The sequence below is a fragment of the Poecile atricapillus genome, chromosome 12, assembly GCF_030490865.1.
Source record: "Poecile atricapillus isolate bPoeAtr1 chromosome 12, bPoeAtr1.hap1, whole genome shotgun sequence".
NCBI lineage: Eukaryota > Metazoa > Chordata > Aves > Passeriformes > Paridae > Poecile > Poecile atricapillus.
This window is the reverse complement of record NC_081260.1, coordinates 13,441,473-13,462,627: the sequence shown is the minus strand read 5'-3', so window position 1 is coordinate 13,462,627 and position 21,155 is coordinate 13,441,473. Positions and strand designations below refer to the sequence as shown.

At 41.5% G+C, this 21,155-nt stretch overlaps 1 protein-coding gene across 3 annotated transcripts; it reads left to right on the top strand.

Annotated features, from left to right (window-relative positions):
* Nucleotides 1-6,361: 6,361 nt before the first annotated feature.
* On the top strand, nucleotides 6,362-20,729 carry MOSPD1 (motile sperm domain containing 1). Of its 3 annotated transcripts, none has more exons than XM_058847772.1 (6): nucleotides 6,362-6,575; nucleotides 11,793-12,049; nucleotides 12,233-12,308; nucleotides 14,975-15,204; nucleotides 17,125-17,286; nucleotides 19,670-20,729. In XM_058847772.1, exons 2-6 carry the CDS (start codon nucleotides 11,896-11,898, stop codon nucleotides 19,699-19,701), a joined length of 654 nt encoding a protein of 217 aa, XP_058703755.1. In that variant the 5' UTR covers nucleotides 6,362-6,575; nucleotides 11,793-11,895; the 3' UTR covers nucleotides 19,702-20,729. The 3 variants fall into 3 exon arrangements, with proteins under 3 accessions (XP_058703755.1, XP_058703756.1, XP_058703754.1); XM_058847773.1 differs by lacking the exon at nucleotides 6,362-6,575 and adding an exon at nucleotides 6,672-6,816 and having other exon boundaries at nucleotides 14,975-15,201; XM_058847771.1 differs by lacking the exon at nucleotides 6,362-6,575 and adding an exon at nucleotides 6,672-6,816.
* The last annotated feature ends 426 nt before the right edge of the window (nucleotides 20,730-21,155 follow it).

The following is a 21,155-nucleotide window of genomic DNA, read 5'->3' as shown; positions in this document are numbered from 1 at the left end:
CAGTTTAAATGAGCACTCAATTCTGTACCCTTTAATCACAAAGTGGCATTTCATCTCAGGAGTAGCCAGCTGTAGTTCAATAAAAGAAAGGGTGCCCAACAGGAATAGGCAAAGTAGGCTGAGGCCTCCAAAAGAACCCAGATCAAAAACATTATTTGAAAAATGAAATATTAATATGGGCAAGGTTTCCAACTAAATGTTTCCTTTGGTATTTGTTCAAGTGAATGTTATACCTCTAGTGGCAGCAGAAGTGAATTATTTAGCATAATGACGATGGAAAATTCAGGCTACAGTTAAGGAGTTTCTACATCTTGGCTATAGGTATGTACATACAAAAATGTGCATAATTTTTGAAAAAATGAAACCTTAAATCCCTCTGTCAATAATTCACACTGGTCAGAGCCTGAAAGTGGAGCAAGAGAGGATGAGCAGGCCTTTCCAAGTTAAATATGGTGATTTGTCCAAGTAAAATGACAGAACTCGGGCTTCCACACAGAATTGGGATGCACCCATGGCTGATGCCGAAGTGGCTATTACCTCCCCTCAAAGGAGAGCTTGTTACAAAAATGCTGATGTACAGCCTGTCCCTGCAGGAATGAGGGAAGGCAAAGTGCTCACTCCAGCTGTTCTGAGAGGGACGCACATGGCAGGCCTGGCTTAGGCTGCCACAGTGCTGCGAGTCAGGCTGTGGACACGTCTCTCCTCCCAAATCCAGCTCTGTTGAAAGCACAGTCCTCCCCCAGTCTGCCCAGAGGCTGGTGAGCATTGCCCAGCAATAGGTTACCACCCCTCTGATCTGGATATACTTGTTTGAACACTCCTTAACCTATTTCAGAAAAAATCAGCTGGACCAGCAAACGCTTATTACTTAAAATACTTAGGCCATGGTTGCACAGATATTTTGCTTCCCTGCAAAGCAAGCTCCAGCTATTTCTGCTCCCTTTCTTTGGGTCTGCTTTGGCTCTGCATTCCCCAGTCCACAGGTCTATGCACTATTTTGTCTATTTCTATAAACCTAAGGTGTTGATGTTGGGGTTTTTTAAAGTTGGTTTCCCCCAGCACTCCTCATTCACTTAACTAAATGTTACAGTCTGTGCAAACACATCAGAGGAGATGGTGAGGGGTTGGAAAAAATCACCAGAAGGTTCCCTACATCATATTTGCCTTCAGAATAAATAACTTCAGGAAACCATGGTCTGACATTCCCTAATCCTCTTCTGGATTTGGCCTTTGGTAAACTACATGACTGGTTATTTTACAATCACAGAAAAAATAATCTTAACCTCTTCTTAGTGTGACCTTCCCCAGATCCACCAAACTTTGCAGCTTCTCCACTGTCCAAGGGGGTTTTGGCCTGGGCCTTCACGTAAGCAATTTGGGCTGTTCACAAGTGATACCCTCCCATACACAGTTTGGAACGTGCCCAAGGCAGGTTGCTTCTAATGCCTTAAGGCAAAGGGGTCACTGTAATACCAGATGGAGAAATAAACCCTAACCACTGTGTGTGCAAATCAGGCACAGGTAGGATCTGCACGTCCTCTTCAAGCCAGAGCAGGTAGATTATCTGCACTCTAAGCTTCTCAATCGTTGGTGGCAGCAAAGCCCAAATCCAGAAGCATTTTGAATTTCCAGGTCAGAGATCAACTCCAGCCCAGTTCCCTCCCAGTCTCTCTTTTCTGCAGCATGTTTGGAATGTGTCAAAAGCTGCACAAACTAAACACAAGACCATCTGCTTAGCAGCAACAGCAGCTCCTTGTCTTCAACTTCCAGCCTTTGAAAATCCCTTGTCTTGGTCCTGCTGACCATACTAAAGAACGAATTCAGCAGGAAGGAATAGTGCTCTCCAGAGTAATTTCAAGCAGAACTCCGTGAGGAATCCTGGAGCCTGCCTTGGCATCATGCTCAAGAAACAGAGCATGCAGTGTGGAGAGCCCTTCAGAGAGCGGCGAGGATCAGAGAGGGAAGGACAAATGGTACCTGCGGTCAGCTTTTAGCAACAAATCCAAATATCAGGGCAGGCGTTTGTTGAGGCGATAGCAAAGCTGTCGGTGAGACTGCCCTGCCTCCCCTCCCTACAGCTGCACAAAGACTCAATAAGTCACACAGAGAATGCTTGAGCAGTGGAGGTGCAAAATGGAGCGTATTAACTGAAGCTTTTAATAAGATTTTGATAACAATGATTTTTATGTTAATCTCTGAAGAGTTTGCTTTTGTAGCATATAACTGATAAGCATATAATCTAGTTTTAATTTAATCTCTGCAGGTGTTTCCCGATGGTAAATGTTAAATTTTTATTGCTTTCTTAGGCAGTAATAATAGGGGAAATGTCTGTAGGGCTCCCACCATCCGTTTGTATGCAGATAGCATCATATTTTATAATAGCTGTAAATCTGACAGGATAGACTCTTACTGTTGAGATGATTTTATAAATATGTGTCAACACTGAATAAATATCTTTGAAAGGAAAATAAAATAGAGATGTTATTAGAGGTCTAATGAAACAACCATAACTGCTTATTTATAAGAGATGTATGCGCACATCCTTGGAAAAAAGTAGAGCCCATGCTGGGTTTGCAGCTTTCCGATGAGCAGGACCTGGAGATTCTCAGCAGGGTCCTGCAGACAATGCAGAAATAGATCCTACACTTCATAAAGATGATGACTGTCTATAAACCTCTACATGTTTGTTCTCTCTGAGGTTTCAAAATGATTATAAATACCACAGTGTCTAAGACTCAATTATGGCTTCTTTCATACAGCTTAGGAGCACAGCATGTCAGGAGCTCCCACATGAAGAACCACAAGACTCCAAGTACAAGGAACTGAACCCTGATGCCTCTCTGAAGTGTAATGCAAACACATTTTGGGCAAAATTCACTCAGTACGAGACCTGAAAGGGATTTGATCCCTTAGATCTTATACTTAGCTTTATTCACTGAGCATACATGAAACCTGCCCTTGTTTACATTTAGTATTTTAAAGGCAGCGACATTTTAGGATGTATTTTCCTTGAATAATTTTATCTGTTCTGCAGCAAATGTGACTCTCTGGCATGCTGTGCTCACCATGTCCATAGGCACATCTCAGGGACCCAGCAACACAAGCAGAGAGCTGAGCTAAAAGATTCCTAAGATGGAACTGGCTTGGCTCCAGGCAGTGGAGAGCATGGGCAGAGAGAGCTTCGAGCTGCCTTTAACTCTCCTGTATAGGCATGCCCTGAAAGGGATTACACTTTAACAGAAGTCTAGATATTTCCTCAATGGTGCTGAGATATGTGGCTCCCAAGGTCCACATCATTAGGCATAAAAACAAACAGTCTAACCTCTGACACAAAAAATACACACGAGTTCGTCTGAGTCCCCAGTGACAGGGAACAGGAATACAGCTCGCTGCCACTGAAGGGGGGAAATTTGAAAACCTGCCACATAAGCAAGTCAAAAAAATCCAAAACATTTTTGCTGGTGAATTAAAGTTACAAGAACAGTTTGGACAATTTAGGTTAAACAATTCTTGCTTATGTTGTAAGTCAGAACATGTATGCTGCTTTAAGGTGGTAGTTTAAATGCACTATCTTCTGCTAATCTTTAAAAGTGAAAAAAAAAAGATTTGTTATGGAAACTTTTTAATAAATTAGTATTAACTAGAAAGAAAACTCCAATCATTTTCTACAGAAGAAAACATGAGTGCAAATGGAAAGGTAGATATGTCACTCCCTTTCCTGAGTTACTTCAAAGCCAAATAGGATCTGCCACATTGTGCCATGGAGACGGGAACTGTCAAGAAAAACAAAACATCACATTAAGAATATTGGTTAGTAAGAATTAAATGTATTATGAGCTATAGGTAATATTCAGATATATAAAGTGCTTTGCTCTCTCCTATCTGCTCGCTTGTTTTCATATCAGCTTTTGTAAACATACTGTTAATTGCTGTGACTTCTTCAATCTCAGGATCCATTAAAGGAGGCCCCTCATGAAGTGTGTGCAGTCAGCCCCTGCAACTGCACTGCCCAGCACACACGTGCCAATGTTCCAGCTCCACGGGTGTGTGGTGAACACAGAACCCAGGTGTGTACCACCACCTCTGTTATAAATGCTACATCATGTTCTTATGTCATGACAGATAAAGTGCAATATTTTGCTAATCAAGTGTGCAAAATTACAGGAATCGGGCATAATGCTGTGTTTCTCACAACTTAAGAAAATCCTTTCCATGATAAATGTGTTGTGAATCTCCCATATGAAGTATTTAAACAGATGGATAATCACCACAGCAACCAAAACCACCATAGAGTCATTCAAGAGCATTTCATCTCTGCACAATCCACTGTCAGGTTTCACGCTATAAAGAGGCAGTATTTTATGTAACAGAAGACCAGCCAATGCTTTTAGGTAACTCAGAGCAGTTTCCAAGATAGGTAAAAAGTCAGAGGAACAATTAAAAGCTGCAGGAACAGCATTTTTTTACACCTTGGTACAGACTTAAGCTGACCCAACAAACTTGTTCCAGATTCTTTGCTGCATCTTACATCTCTGCTCCTCTGCATTTGTATTTCTGTTGTCTTCTTCATCCACATTTTCTCCTCTCATCTTTTCCCTGCTCTACCAGCATCATAACAAGGAATGTAACCTCAATCTCCCTCTAATCGCAGAAGTAATTAATTATTCAGGCAGAATAAAGCAGCCCAAAAAGCAAAAGAAACAATGACCTAACGATAAAGGAGAGAACTTCCAGCAGGTTTGAGATACTCCCAGTTCCTGCCACACAAGGCAGCAGTCTCCATCTGAGCAGCTTTCCCGGAGCACCGGGCACTGAGCACCCAAAATTAACCTTCTCCATCCATCTGCATCCCTGGAGGCAGCGAGGCACGGCAAGAGCAGCGGGAAGGAGCCAAACCAGGCTTGGTGCGTGCCCCAAACCAAACAGCTCTGGGCTGTTTCTGTGCTGCTTCAACAGCCGTGGCACCCACACGGACCTTTGGGAATGCCTGGCACGGGCAGAGTCTCTCCCAAGGGCACAATCGGCAGGGATTTGTGCTCTCCGAGGCATCAGCACCAGCAGCGAGGACAGAACACCAGCCAGTCCTGCTCGCAGTTTTCACTCTTAACTGGAGTTAACGCAAGGCTTTTAAAAATCACGAAACAGCGTGGACACCAGCTGTAGTGATCGATGGGTGGGAGAGGAAGGAGACCAGCTCGATTCCTGGTTTTCAACAGGTGGATGCAAACCTTATCAAATGTATGACAGAAAAAAGCTGGATCCTAGGAAATTTACAGAGGCAGACATAACACCTGCTTTTAGAGAGTCTGAACTTTCTTTGTAAATGAACTGGAAGAACTGGAAAATACCAATTTGTCTAATTAATTTTAAAGCTCGCCATTTGAGATTATGTTTTTATTTGATCATTCTATTTGTTATTAATTTGAATATCTCTGAAGTGTGTTTATGTATGCTGCTTCTTCTGAGACAGGTTTCCAAAATGAGGAACACCCTCCCTTGGATTAATACTCAGTAAAATCATAACAATTTTTTGAACGTATTCTGAAAGGCTGAAGTCTGATAATCTTTTTAAAAACAAAAATTCCAGTTTATTTTTAAACACGTTAAAATCTGAGCTGATTTACATCCATCAAGAAACAAAATATTTTGCCAATTTTCACTGCATAGATTTTCAGAAATTCTGACAAAATTATAATTTCTCTATATAATAATTTACCCATATTATGTAATTTGTGGCTGCAAGACTGAATTTTTTAATGGACCATTAGATCTGCAGAAAAAAGATGAGTGCTAATACACACACCTTGCCAAAGTTGGAAAATATACTTTTTTGAATTTATTTAATGTCTTCCATGATTTTAAATATATTACTTCCTGTTCTGGATTGTTTCATGTTATTGTGAAACACACGTGGCTGCTGTGTTTATTTCACCACGAATGTGTCTTCATTTCACTGAGGGGTAAAGCTTGGTAATGGGTAAAAGATGTTGCAATCCTGTACTGGGTGGCTCAATATAAACCTTAATCATCCACCTGACTTGCAACAAAAATATTTTGCTGCATTAAAGATCTTGAAGTTTGGGATGATACTGGGTGGTGATTACACATGGATTTGTTTATATTACACGGAGGGGAAATTGGGAAAAAAAAACAAGGGAAGATGATTTAGTCGATAATTCATAGTACGAGCTGAAGTCCGCAGTCTAATTGAATGAAAACACATTAAGTAAATAAGAGGAATAAAGAACAAAGGTAACAGCATGGAAGTGTTTACAGAGACAGTGTGTCCCATTTAAGCCGTGCTGCTGGATGAGCAGACGGTCAAGCCTGGATGTTCGGCTAACACTTCTATTCTGGTTCAGCCCGGGGTGACACTCGTCGACCCTTGCAGCGGGGCACCAGCGATGGGCGGCACGGAGGCGAGCCCGAGCTGCTCTGGGACCCGCAGGGCAGAGCACCCGGCGGCCCCGAGCGCTGCGGGAGCCGGGAGCGGGGCAGGAACCCCTCCGGGACGGGGTCAGGCCTCGGGAACCGTGAGATGAGGTGAAGTATTATTAAAAAACACCTCCCCGCAGGTGAGAGGCGCCGGGCCGGCCGCACAAGCCCCGCTGTCCCGGCCGGGCCGAGCGGCGCCGGTAGCGCGGCCGGCGGGGCTCGGCGCGCGGGCAGCCCCGACATGGCGGCGGGGGCGGGCGGCGGGCGGGGCGGTGACGCGGCGGCGGCGGCGGCCGGTCGGTCCCAGCAGCCCCAGCGCTGCCCGCAGTGACGGGCGGACAAAGGGGCGCCGCGCCAGCCCGCACCAGCGGCCCCGGGCGGGTGAGTCTGGGCGGGGGGCGACCGCGGGCACGGGGCGGACGAGCGGAGCGACACCCGCGGCCCGGCCTGGCCCGTCCCGGGCCTCCCGCCCCTGCCCTCCTCAGGCCCTGCGGGAGCGCGGCGGGGCCGGGATGGGGAGCGGGGCGGCGGCCGCGCTCCGAGGCTCCGGCCTGGCGCCGCTTCCCCGCGGGGCCGGGGCTCGCTCCGGGCGGTGCGGGGCCGGCTGTGGGGCCGGGGGTCGCTCCGAGGGGCGGCGGTGCGGGGCCGGGGCTCGTCCGGGCGGTGCGGCGGGGCCGGGCCGGGGGCGGTGCGGAGGTGCCGGGCCGGCTGCGGGAGGCGCCGTTATCGCGCAGCTGCCTCAGCCCGTATCGCTGCTGCTCCTCGTTGGAGAACAAAGAGGATCAATTAAGAGTGTGCAATTACCGCCGTGCCCTGCCGGCAGTAGGCACGGCTCCGAACGCCTTTCCTCCGTCTCTCCCCCAGGGAAGAGTGCTCCCCTCTGTTAATGCGAGGCGGTTTGGGGCCACGCAGTGCTAATGAGCACAACACACGTTTAAAAATCCGCCAGTGTAGTGCGTTAAATATAAACTTAAAGCGGGGAAATGGATACTAAAGCACATGTGCCCTTGAATGTCTTCTCTAGGATCCTTGCGAGCCTGTAGCAGAATAGATCAGAAGCAATCCACAGCTGTTACTTAATTTTTCACTGCTTTTCATGCCTCTTAGTTGCATTTGAATATTTCCTTTTGTTAGCCACTTTTTCAGCATTTAAAAAAATAATGTGGTCCTAATAAATTTTGCTGTCAGTATCAGCATGATTTATGCTTGTGGTCATCCATGCTTATAGTTAATGTTGCGAGACTATTTCATTTTACAGCATCCCGGAGACAGTTACTGATGACATTTCTCATCATCCTGCGAAGGGGTAAACAGTAGCAGGTTTGCAAAGTATCAGAGCAGTTCTGCCGGTTCAAAGGGGACCGTCCACCTACTGAAATACTTTGCAGAATGTGTGCCTTCATAGATCAGCAAATTGAGGTGAGGTTAACCAACTTGCTCAAGGTCATGGAGTGCCAGTGACAGAGTTAGCAATAATGGAATCCAGCCATCCTGGCTGCTGGCTCTGCGCTCTCATTGTTAGGGTGACGCTCCCAAATAATTGCAGGTAGTTTAAACATTGGTTTACGTAAGTAAGGTCTTCAAAACATTTTGGAGAAACAAAATGTTTATGGAGTGCTTCAGATCCCATGCTGCATTTGCATGTAGCTTAAAGTAGTTGCTCAGCTTAGCATAGGAGGGAATTTTGAAGACTTTGTGGTTTGTTTTGTAAATATGCGCTCAAAAAGCATCAGTTTTACTAAGTATGTAGTGTAGAAAGACTTGTATAGATTTAGGGGGTAGATCATGAGATATAACAAAAGTAGATTACACTGTAATTAGGCAAGTTTTAAAACAGCAGTGTGGAGACATAACTGTAAAGAGGTTTTCTTTTCAATGAGGTGTTTACCCAGTGACATTCTGTAGAGTTATTTGCAGTTGTTATGAAGAAAAACAACCAACAAATGCACTGGGAAGCCATGGTGATGAGGCTGTTGGAAGTTAAAATGGGAACAAAAAAGTTCCTCAGTTGATTTATTTATTCAGCAGATACTTGTTAAGTAAAAACAAATCACAATGCATGTTATTTCTGACCCTGGAGAGAAGTTACATTTCACTTAGTGTTTTTTTCTGTCAAGTTAAATTTATGAAGAAAGGGATTTCAAAGGAAGCACTGGCAGATCTGTGCTATTGTGACACCAGCAGTATTATATTTAGTAACTTCACAGAGGAAAGATCCCTATTGTGCTGAATAAATACCAGTGACAATTGTTTGTCAGGACTTCAAAGGGCGCTGGGAAGTGAGCTGGCATTGTTCAGGTGTTGCACGCTGTCCCTGGCGAATGTTACCTCTGACAGATCCCTGCTCCTGCGGGAATTTCATCGGTGCTGCTGGGAGAAGCCCATCTGTGCAGTGCAAATCACAGGCCTGAGACCACAGATCATGGCTTGGGACAGATTTGCTTGTGCTTACCTTTATGTGCTGCCAGTAATTGTGGTGACTTTTGGTAACAAAATTTAGTGGTTGTGGTGCAGTGGAGGTGCAGAAGAGTGGCAGCTGAGTTTCTGTTCATGAACTCTCTGGAGTACCTGACCTTATTCTCACCCTTAGAGCTGCTGTGGGGTTAATCTGGGCAGAGAAGATGCGGTGATACAAACTTTCTCTGTAGAAACGTTGGCAGTTTCTGATTGATGGGAAAGGTGTGCTGTTACCAAGATTATCGATACTAAACTATCACATCTCTCTAGTTTATGTGTGGTTTATCATATCAGCCAGTCTTTGGGAAAAGTGTTTTTACTGCTGTCACTTGGTGAGATGCACCTGATGCAAGGTGACTTCTAAGCTAAAACTGTTGCCTCCTAAAGGATGCTGGTTGCTTTCTTAGGAATCCAGAAATTTATACCCTGAATGACACTGCTGTGTCAGCAGATGTGTCTACTATAGGCCTGCCAGACGTTACTTTTGCAAGTTTGGGTGGTAGCTCCTCATCCAGCCAAGTTAAATAGGAAAAGGAAGCAATAATAGGATATACTTTTTTAAGGTTAGTGGCTTTCCGCATGCAGGTTGTGGAATCCTGGGAAGTTTGCACCCTGTTTTCCACTGATGTGTAACAAAAATGAGCCTGTTGATAGGTATAGTGATCCATACCTCCACTGATACTGAACTGTGGGGTTTTGGACACTGAACACTTGCCATGGACTGAGCTGAAGAAACTGAAGATGCAGGTTGAAGCCAGGAATTGGAATGAAACATGTGCAGTGTTTAAATAAAAAATGAAAGCATCAAAATAATATTGATTATTATAAATAATACTTGCAAATTTTATTAAACATAGTCAATTAAGTTGTGTAGCAGTAGCTTGCTGTTGGTTTTATGGTAGCTTAAAACATTTATTTAAAAAAAATTACTTTTGTTAATGTCAAAATTTGCCTGTATTTCTGCACACATGCAGAATGTAGATAGCTATGAGAACCAAAGATTCCAACATATTCTTAGTGCACACTGCATTGAGCTAACTTTGGTAAAAGAAATTTAAGTAAATATTTCTTAATCTTCTTCCACTGACAAGCATCAAAAGGTATTTTGTATTCTACATGCTGGCAGATTTTAGACTTTTTTTTTTTAGCTTTTCATATAGTCTTAATATGTTTGCATGGAACAATAAAAGTCACTTTGCAATAGTGCATGAAGTTGTTCAAGAAATAATACTTACACTTGCTGTATGAAGTCATTCCAGAGTTTGCTGATTCTTCTGAAACAAAAGGGATTCACTGTAATTCCAAGAAGCACTCAGAACCAAATTGCCACTTAGAGAGCCATTTCTTTTTCTAGACTCTTCTTAATAAGGTAACAGAACATCAGCTTGGAACACTATCATTGGGGATTTGTTTTCAGAATATTATTAGTAGCATTTCAGTGAAGTGGAAACAAACCTGTGCTCTGAAAAGGAACTGGATCATGGGGAAAGACATTCCAGTGGGATCCATTCTTTGGAATTATCCCTAGAATTTTAATTCCTCAGGGATAATTTGCTATTTTAATAACTAAATAAATAAAATTAAAAGCTTAGTTTGTGAATAAGAATCAGAACCTGTAAATCTGATGGTATGACAGATGTACTTCAGTAAACACATGAACATGTGTCATGTTTCAAGTATGGAATACGTATCTGATGCTTGGAAATGTGATCATCATGATGTTTAAAATGCAGAAACAAGTGTTTGGTTTTGATTGTTCATAATGTTTGGGCTATTTGCTGCTAGAAATTCCAGAAGCTAAATTCTTTAATCCAGTGTATTGAGCTGGAGAACAGGTAAAATGTACCTTATTTTAAAAAGCTTTATGATAAGTGGAAATGATATCTAGTGAATCAGTAGGGACTTGTTGGTTTAATATTTTTTGCGATATTAGACCTCAAAGGACACCTTCAGTTTGATAATTAAACTATAGAAGCTGCAATAAAATATGACGTTCTGGGGGGGAGGAGAAGACTTTGTTCTCTCTGTCATGTGTTAAGTCAGTGGTATGTATGCTGAGGAGTCTGGCCTTAATTTTATTTTATGAATTACATTTGGGATTGTTTCTTGGTTGGGTCATGGGTTCTGGTTTTAGTTCTGGAATGTCACTCAAAATAAAATAGAACTGTGGGGAGTGGCAGAGAGAGAACTGTGATGATTGTACTTTGGTTAGAGGTAGTGGTGGTAGAAAACCTGTCATCTCTTACTTAATAAAATAGTAAATCCCAAATCTGTTTGGTGTTACTCATCCCAGTCATTTTTCCATTCATTGCCTGTAACTACACACTTGGAACAGGGAGTTTGGTTCAAACAAGACATGAAGGTGATCCCCATTCCTTTGTTCTGAATCCCTGGGATTGACATACCTGGGTGCCTAGGTGAGGAGATTCCTAACTTGTTATGCTTCATCCGGGGAGGTCATCCCCACGGAAAGGTTCCTGCCTAAACAGTGACTCCTGCTGCCTCAGTGTCCTTGTGTTTCCTCATTTCTGCCCTCGTGTTTCTGAGGTGTTGCTGTCCTGAGGCAAGGATGGGATTTCTTTTTGCTGCTGTTGTTTGGTTTGTGTTGTGAAGACCTAGCATTAGCAGCCCTAGTCATGGACTGGGTCCCGACATGCTGCCATGGTACACTGGAGAGGTGCTTATCAATTTATTTTGTAGCAGTTTGTTAAATAGATGGAAACCCAGTGCAAATATTTTTTTCTATTTCAGTATTTTTGAAGGAACATAAGTAGAGGTAGATTCATAATCAAGCATCACGTCTTATATTTTTGCACCTTTGTTAACTGCCGCAGTTTAGTATAGACTTATGGAAATAATCTTCTTGCCTTTTCTCTTTTTTTTCCCGTTTTTTCCTTTAGAATTGCCAAAATGCTTTGGAATTCTTAAGCGATTCAAAAACTGAAGTCTCTGAGGATACAAAATCATAAGAACACAAGAAGCAGCAAGGAGGATTCAGTGCCAATGCAGCAACAAAAAAGACAGCCAGAGTTAGTGGAAGGAAATCTTCCTGTTTTTGTTTTTCCTACAGAACTTATATTTTATGCAGATGACCAGTCAACACACAAGCAGGTGTTGACTCTATATAACCCCTATGAGTTTGCCTTAAAATTCAAAGGTGGGTTTCCTAGGTTAAGTTCTATTTAAGGGTTAGTTGATGATCTTAAACAGTCCAATTATAATTCATGTAACAAATCGTATCTGTGACAAAACCAAACTCATGTCTCTACATGTATATGTTGATGAAGCTGGTGATGTATTAGTTCATGATTTGTTACCACTCCTGTCCTTTTCCTTGCAGTTCTTTGTACAACTCCAAATAAATATGCGGTGGTGGATGCTACTGGTGCAGTGAAGCCTCAGTGCTGTGTTGATATGTAAGTAGAAGTTGGTTGGGTTTTTTCCTAATATATAACATTTTATTAACTTAATTTCTTTTATTATTTAAGAGGTTGTAAATGACACCATACATGTTATAATATATAGGTCAGATAAAGATATGTTTTCCTAATCTTCTGTATACATGTGACTGATTTTTGCTGTTCTTTCCCTCTAGAGCAGAGGTATTACAATATTGGAGATATGTCCTTCTTTAATTTTGCCTTTGGGTATAAATAAAATGCCAGTAAATGCTTCTTGTAATGTCATTTATAAACCAGAAACAAGAGTAATATGAGCATTCTCTGAGCACCTTTTTGTTAGAAATAACAAGAAAAGCAAAACCCCCAGGGCTGAGATTTACACTTCCATACAAAATGGAAATGTATGCAGTTCTACTGAGCACGCTTTCCTGAGCCATGTTAAAAGAGGTAGTTTTGTCTGCCTTTCACCCTGACCATTCTCAGATCTCCTTTGTCTCTCCTGTCAGGTGTCAACTCCTCAGAACAGGAGGAGGCTGCTTAAGTGACCAGTAATGTACAGGGTCTGTAGGCTGCTGAAAGCTGAAGCAGAGTAGGTGTATAAGCTAAAATAGACCAACTCTTTTTATCTTCTATTTGCCACATTATTTCTGTGCTGATGTACAGATACAACTGAAGAAAATCTGAAGTATCTGAAAGAGCAGTCTGAACTTTTTGAATAGACATTTTCCAAACTCTAAAACACCACCTGGAATCTCTGGCTGACAAATGGCCCTATACAGAAACCTTTTGTCAGATAAATAATAAGTGTTCTTGGGAAATGGGTCTTTATTCCTATAGACTGTTTTCCTTAGGTGCAATTTGAAAAATTTCAAGGACTCACCAAATAGAAAGGAAGTTTAGAGCATGGAACTAAAAGATTTCAGTAAGCAGGGGCAACAATGCTAAAAGTGGAACTAAACTGGTATATAAGAATATACCAGTGTACCAGTGAGATATTCTGTTCTGTAGCAGACATTTACACAAGCTTGATTACATTTGGTTAAAGAAATGGGTTTTATTAAATAAAGAAAAATAAGATAAGCACATGTTCCAAGGGGATTTTTTTTGTGCAGCAAACCCCCCCATCGCATTCCAGTGGTTGCTGTCTAAGGACAGTGTTTACTGCTAGATTATGAGCAGTACTATGCAAGTGTGGCCATTTGCCAGATAAACAGATATTCTACTGAGCTTCCAATTATGCAATGATCTCTAAAAAGAAACAGGAGAATGTATCTGTTTATAAGGGTCTGCAGAAAATATCTTCTTGCTTGGCAGCAGATACATGTTCTCCTAGCACAGTGTTACGTAAAGATTCTGTTTAGGTTGGTAGTTGGTACCATGGTACTAGGAGTAGGAACACCAATTTAAAAGGAAGTGTTAAAGGAAGAGATCAGAGTTGATCTGCTGTGCTGATATGCTGAGAGCTGTATGAATTAGGGTTGTGGGGAGGAAAAGCCTTTTGTTTTAGTGAAGGCAGTTGCCCAGCCAACATTCTGCTTGCTGAAAGCCTGTCATAGGCACACTCCTTTGCCTCTGAAGTGACGTAAAACATCACTGCAGCCTCTTGCTGAGGGGATGACTTGGTCTCTGTTTCTGTGTTGAATAGTCTATTCAAACTAGAGACCAGTTGCAAGCACTGGCTACGTGCTAATGCTTGTAGGTATCTTGATGTGATACAGTTCCTTTAAATGAAGACTGAAAAACAAAAATCCATTTCTTGCAGCATTTTAATGTATATAACTATTCTGTGTTACTAAGGGTACAGTCATTGTTCCCCCCCTCATGAGATGGCAACCTTCTTATTTGTACGTATGTTCTTCAGATTAGCTGATGTTATCTTGGAAACTTAGAATAGCCTTTCACAAAAAACATCTGGAAAAATAGGTGAAATGCTTATTTACCCTAAGAGCTGATATCACTTCAAAACCTAAATGTTGTAGCTTTTCAATGCTAGATACGTATTCTCATGATGAATCACAAATGCAGAGAGGAGGCAGTTGAGCACAGCACTGCTCAGAGGTCTGTTTTGCTGTTGATCAGTGCTATTTTAAAGCTGTGCTTTTTATAGGTTCCAAACATGCTCTCAGTGGTGGGTTTCTGATTTTGAAAATCCCTAGCTGACTCTTGTCTATAGAGGGAATGAGTTTTGCTTCTGAGAAAGTAGAATTGTAAAGCTTTGAGCCTGGTTTCCTCAAGAAGGAGGACTGTCACTTGCCAAACACCTGTCCGACTCCTTTCCTTCCCTGTACACTCCAGTCCCCTCAATACCTTTTAAAATCATTGGCCAGCATCAAACAACCTTGATACATGAGGAGGAGGCATCTTTCAGACAATTGATGTTTCATCAGTTGGCAGCTGGGCCTCAGACTGAGGCAAAGATGGGCTTGAGATAAAGACAACTGTCCTGTTTGGCCAGGAGCTTTTATATTTGGGAATTAAAGCAAACATAAAAAGGGGAGAGAGGAGGTAAGATCAAATCTTCAAGAACATTGAGTGATGGAGGAGGTAACAGAGGTCTGGATTATTCCAGTTTATCTGGACAAGGGGAGACAGAGGGCAGGTTTTGTGATATAGGATGTGATTCCACGACAGATTTGTTTCTTAGTAGTTCATCTGTTTGAAAATGTTGTTTTTCTCTGCAGTGTGATTCGTCACCGAGACGTTCGGGCTTCTTACTATGGTGTCATAGATAAATTCCGTCTCCAAGTGTCTGAGCAGAGCCAGAGGAAAGCATTAGGGAAAAAAGAGATTATTGCTACTCTGCTTCCATCTGCAAAGGAACAGCAACAACAAAAGGAAGAGGAGGAAAAACGAATAAAAGAACACCTGACTGAAAGTGTCTTTTTTGAGCAGACTTTGTGTCAACCAGGTAGTTGAAATCTTTTACCCCTCCTGTGTTCTGAATCAGTTTTGAATTGCTCAAGTGACTAGACTTAAAAAATTAAAATAATTCATTTACTTACCTGTAAGACTGCTGTCTTTATCACTAGAGGATGACAGTGTACAAGAACCCAAACCGTGGCTCTTCTGTTCATGCTGTCTTGATCAATCAAGACCCTTGGCTGCCCTGTGTTTGCATGGCATACCTTGGAGAGTGCATCCACTGTTCCTCTGGAGCAGGAGTTCTCCTACAGACAATGGGAATTTATTTATCTGTGAAAGGAGGGTAGTTATTTTTCCCCTTGGTCTCTTTCAAAACATATGCCCCTTCTGAGTTTGTTCCAAACCCTTAATCCCCCATTTCCTGATGAGTAGGAAATATTGCCAGAATATCTTCTGAAGTGCTCCTTGTTCTGTGCCCTGTCCTTTGTCTGTCCTACAAGAACAGAAGAGCACAGTTAGTGGCTGAAAACTCTGCGTGTTTTATACACACAGTGAGGAAGTGAATCAACAGTCTTGAAAACCTGGGCCAGACAGTTAAATTGAAGGGGTAGGATATAAAGTGTCAAATTGTACCTGAAATGAATCCAAACTGATTCTTCATGGTTTATGTTCTTCTTACTTTTACTGATTTAAACTGGAATCTTGTCACTATTACGTTTTTCAACGTAATCAACAAATATCAATTCCAGAAAATAGATGTACCTCCTTGAGAGTGTTAAAATTAATCTGTTTCGCTATTTATACTGAGTTTGTTAGCTGGTGAAACACTTTTTATTAAAAAAACCCTCATAATAGATATTAGTAGGATACACAGTTAAAGCAAACCTACAAAGGTTTGTAGTCTCTGGGCTCACAGAACAAAATGTTCTTGTGATAGTTTCTTCAGGACAGAGGGCCTGAGCCACTTTGAACAATCTGATACTGGTCTTACTCCAAATGCTGTTTCTCTCTTTAAAAGCCTTGTTGACTACATTATATTGCTTACTTACAGAAAAGCAGTAAACAAAGAAACTGCAGTTTTGCATGTCACCTGAAACCTGGAAATAAGAGATTTATGGAATTAAAATAGAGCACATATTGCTAGTCACTGAGGATAGGAGAAGTTGATAAAAACATTGGCTATTTTCCAGTGGATCTTAAGGATTTGGTTAGAGGTATTCAGCTAACATGTTAACAGCTCTTTTCAAAGATGACACAGTGGGCCTTTGAGTAGGTTCCAGCTGTTAAAGTGGAGGGCAGTAAAGACTATGAAGGACTCTTTATTGTCTGTGGTTTGCATTTCCTTATTCTGGTAATACTGGGCTGTCAGAATGGTTCACTCTCACAGTTCTTAAAGTAAGATTAAAATTTTACTAATTTGCAGTATCTAAACTGACTCTGGCTCAGGTGAAGCCCTTGAATTCAGTAAAGAATGAAGGGGAGCTCATCTGGCCCAAGAACCTGTGCTCCTGCTGCAGGCAGGTTTTGTTAGGAGATGTGAGCAGTTACCTGTGCAGGTCTTTTTGGGTGCTCTTAACTGACTGATTACTGATCACTGAAGGAACATATCAAGGAATGGAGTCAGAATGCACAGGGAAGTCTCAAGCATTGCTGAGACATCCAGCTGTCCTGAGTGTGTATATATAGCAACTGGGCCTGGCAGGCTCTGTTCCTCCAGAAGGGAGGGGTTTGGGAAGTCATGTGAAAACAAGTTCCAGCATCAGAGCAGGGAGCAGCCTCCTCCACTGCAGAATGCAAAAGGTTTAGAAGGGTGAGTTTAAGAGTTGTCTTCCACCCCCTGCAAACTCCCGTGCAAAGAGGAAAATCTGAGGATATTTCAGCTCCCACGTATTGCAGACATTTTTGCAGAATATTTAATGTTTATATTGTTTAGATCTTCCTTACAATTGGTGTTGTCTTGCTTTTCCAGAAAACAGAACTGCCTCGTCGGGACCTAGTTTACTCACAGTCTTCCTTGGAGTGGTGTGTGTCGCAGCACTAATGCTACCTACATTGGGGGAAATGGAATCCCTGGTGCCTCTCTACCTCCACTTAAGTGTGAATCAAAAGTTAGTAGCTGCTTATGTTTTAGGTAAGTACTTTAGATTTTATGAACATTTTCCTGCAGCATTTATGAGTTTGGAAACTTCACCTGTCTTTGCCAGCGGCCTCAGGAAACTGGATGGAGACAAAGCACCACGTTACATTTTGTTTTGCATCTTGGCTTAGATCTTAATTTATAGCCATGGTGATAGCAGTGTAAATTAGTTATTGTTAGTGTTTTAGACCAGATTTGAGTTGATATGTATTGCACACAGGCCCCTACATGCTAATTTCAGCTTTATTTGATGATGGGCCAACCTCAGTCATCTGCCAACACACCTGAACGGAATGTGCTGTTTCTTACTCTTGCATTGCAATAGTTACTCTATTGCAGAATGTAGAATGTGTTACTGTATTTCTTCCTCCAGCTCCCTTGAGCTGTTTTTTGATGCTGCATTCTCAGTACCTGTTTAATAAGCAGTTGCTATGTGTAGCAGTAAGTTGTTGTAAACCTTGTCTGAGACCACTATCATTCACAGTTCTTCCTGATTTGTAACTTGCTCCTGCATTAGCGTAGATGAGTTGCACATTTCATTTGTTATGACTATTTCTCTATAACTATTTCAGATTTGAAGAACAGTCACACTAAACTCAATTCTCCTGTCCCACTACCTGGCAGAAATGAGGATTTAAAGGAAAAGAGCTAGGCAGCTCCAAACTGATAGCTAGAGGTGAGGTAGTGATGGGGAAAGGTCCAAGTTCTTAATGGTTCGTGCACATTCTGCTGACTCACAAAGGTCCATCTGCTGAAGTGGTTTGAAACTTCACTTGTGGCTCTTTGCTCAAGCTGATGCTGATGGATTCTCAGATCAGGACCTTGGAGTAATCTTCACTTTGTTTTTATCGCTGCTTTTGAAAATTACTCCAGGTTCTCCTGGTGCCAGCTACAGTTGGAAGTCTTTTGACTTTATACATTTGCAACAACTGAACCTGTTTCTAGATTCCCTATGAGGTTTTGACAGGTTTTGACCTCTTTGCTGGCAGCATTTTTAGTGTTCATGGACAGGTTCTTTTGTGTGCAACTCTTGCTCATGTATAAAGTCAATTGCTCTTGAGAAGTTGAAACCACTTTGTTCCACAAGGAAGTACAACTGGATTGTGGAGCATTTAATGGAAAGGGCTGTTACACCACACCAGCAGGACTATATGATATTTGAGAAGTATTTGATTTACAGAAATGAGTTAAACCCTTTATAATCTTGAAGTCCCTGTACAAGTGGTGCACGCTGCTCTCCAGAAGCCTCTGCTGTTCCTCTGTGGTGATGGAATTGATCCAAGCTAAGGATCCAGCAGCTGTGGGAGCACTGATTGTCTGAACCAATACAGACCTTAATAAATAGCTGAGCTGTAGTTCTCTTGAAGGGATAAATTGCTGGTCTGATGGAAGGCAGTGTTGCAGCTCGGTTCTGTCGTGCTTCTGCCTTCACCATCTTCATAAAGTAGCCAAGTTCCATCAGTATGGAGTGGTAGGAGATAAAATAGTCTCAGAAATGTCTTTATCCATGGTGAGATCTGTAGGCTTTAGCTGAGCTTTCTGCAGTGAAAGGCTGTTACAGTGACATCATCTGAGCCTGCAAGAAAGTGAGATTGCCCAAGAACTGATAAATTATTATTTTGATGTTACATAAGGCTGGAATTCAGGAAGCCCCTATGTTCTTCCATCTACCTCCCTTACCTTGTGCAATATAACCCATGGCTAAGAACTACAGATTTGTACTCTTTCCTGTATCAGCACATAATTAAAATGAACTTTTCAGTGTCTCATGAGTAGGTTTATTAGCCCCTATTTCCTGTTTTCATCTGGTTTTAATTGTTTTTAACCTCTATCAGAGCAGTCCTTTTTTTCCTCCCTCTTTAAAGGTCACAACAAAGAGTCTGTTGAAAGCTCCCTCTGCAGACTGACAAGGAAGCTTAATATCTTTGTCTAAAACTGGTCTTTGATCAGTTATTATTCACAGAGCAGAAAAAAAGGCTTGGAGCCTTCAACTGATCTGCCTTACTGATGATTCAGGATTCAAATGACACTGCCCATAACTGGCCCCCATGAGAAATGGGGTTTGGGTGCTAGTGTTAACACTTACCCAAGTCAAAAGTTCAATGTTAAGATTTTCCAGTAGAGAGATCAGTAATTGTTTGGAGTATTTATGTCTTCTTTGACATTCAGTTATTACATGCACCACACATCAGTGTTGATTTTTGACTATATCAAAAATTGAAGTGATACTTCTAATATTTAAGTGTGTATATAAATGCATTCTGCATGTGTTTATGTACTTTTACCATATTTTTCTGGCCTGTGACAGAGTAAACTATTTTACATGTTTTATTTTGAGTGAAACAGAAGTGTTTAGTTCTTAATTCTTGTCTTTCAGGTCTCATCACCATGGTTATTTTGAGAACATGAGCAATGAGTTCATAGGATGTCAAACACCTTACTGTATATTCACATCATGAATGTGGACTGCCTTTTGCTCCCATTTGGCTCATTAAGATGCTAGCAAAACTGTTCAGTGATTTAAGATACCTTCAGAAGTGTAATATATTTTAACTGTGTATAATAAATGAAAGACTCAAAGCACTTTGCGGTGCTTCTGTAACAGACAGCTATGAAATGTTCAGTGATACCTGTGAAAATAATTTGAAAAAACTTTTATATCTATGCCTACTGTAAAAAATCCTTATTAAAACAACATTTGTTATTTTTAGTCTATGTTCACATCAGTGCGTGATCACTATAAAAGCAAACTGTCTTCTGTAAAAACGCTCATTTGGTTTGTGGTTGTACCTGCTGAGACTGGCACATAACACTTCTGTATATACATACTAGAGGGGTGAGAGTCGTGACTGATCATTGAAGAAAATGAAAAATTCCATCAGTGGAACTATGAAATAAACCATGAATTTTAGGTGAAGAAGTAATTCTCAAATTTCTTACTTCATCATTACCAATATAGCGTTGAGTACTCATTTTCTTACCTGGGGAAATAATTTCTTGCAACAGCCATTTTATACCACAATTATTAGACGATAAAATCAAGTTGTGTAATCAGATCCCTTAATTTCTTAGGGATGCATGGAAGTGGCATTAATGGTAGCTGAACTCATACTAATACAAAATTAATATTTTTTTTCTATTTTAGAGACCAAACTAAGTGAAATAGCAAAGGCATTTCTCTGCATCCCTCCCCCACCCCCAGCTACCACAGAGACTTTTCTATCAGAAACTCCTGCTTAAATGCCAGTTTCATATTTGAGGTGAACATTAATCTTGTTTCATACAACAAGTATTTCCCTTCATTTGACATTTCATTGTCGAGATGTTAATTCTAAAAGGGCAGCTATTACTGAATTGGATTCATACAGACAAATCTTTGTTTGTAAGAAGTCTATAGAATATGCTCTGATATGAATAATAAAGTTTGGAAATCAAAACTTCTTTCCCCCTGCATGTTACGGGTCACTTTTCTGCTTGTGCATGGAAATACAAAGAAACCGTGCAAAAAAAGTGTTTCTGGAGGAAAAAAAAAAAAAGGAGAAAGAGAAGTTGAAAAAAGTTGTTAACCACTACATTTTTTCTTATATAATGCTACTTCAGTTTGATTCTCGGAAGAACTGGGATTGTGTCATCCATCGATCAGCATCAAGTGATAAAGTCAAACATTAACATTTCACTAAGGAAAAAAAAACCAAAGAAGGTTCCCAGCTGGTTTAGAAGGCTGTGTGCCAGAGCCTGCTGCAGGCACAGCACCTCCCTCCAACGCTGAGCTCGTGGCTGGGTCAGTGTTTTCCTGCAATGCAGGGCTCTGTTCTTGCAGCTTCACTGTTCTCGGTACACTGTGAACGCAGTTTTCACCAGCT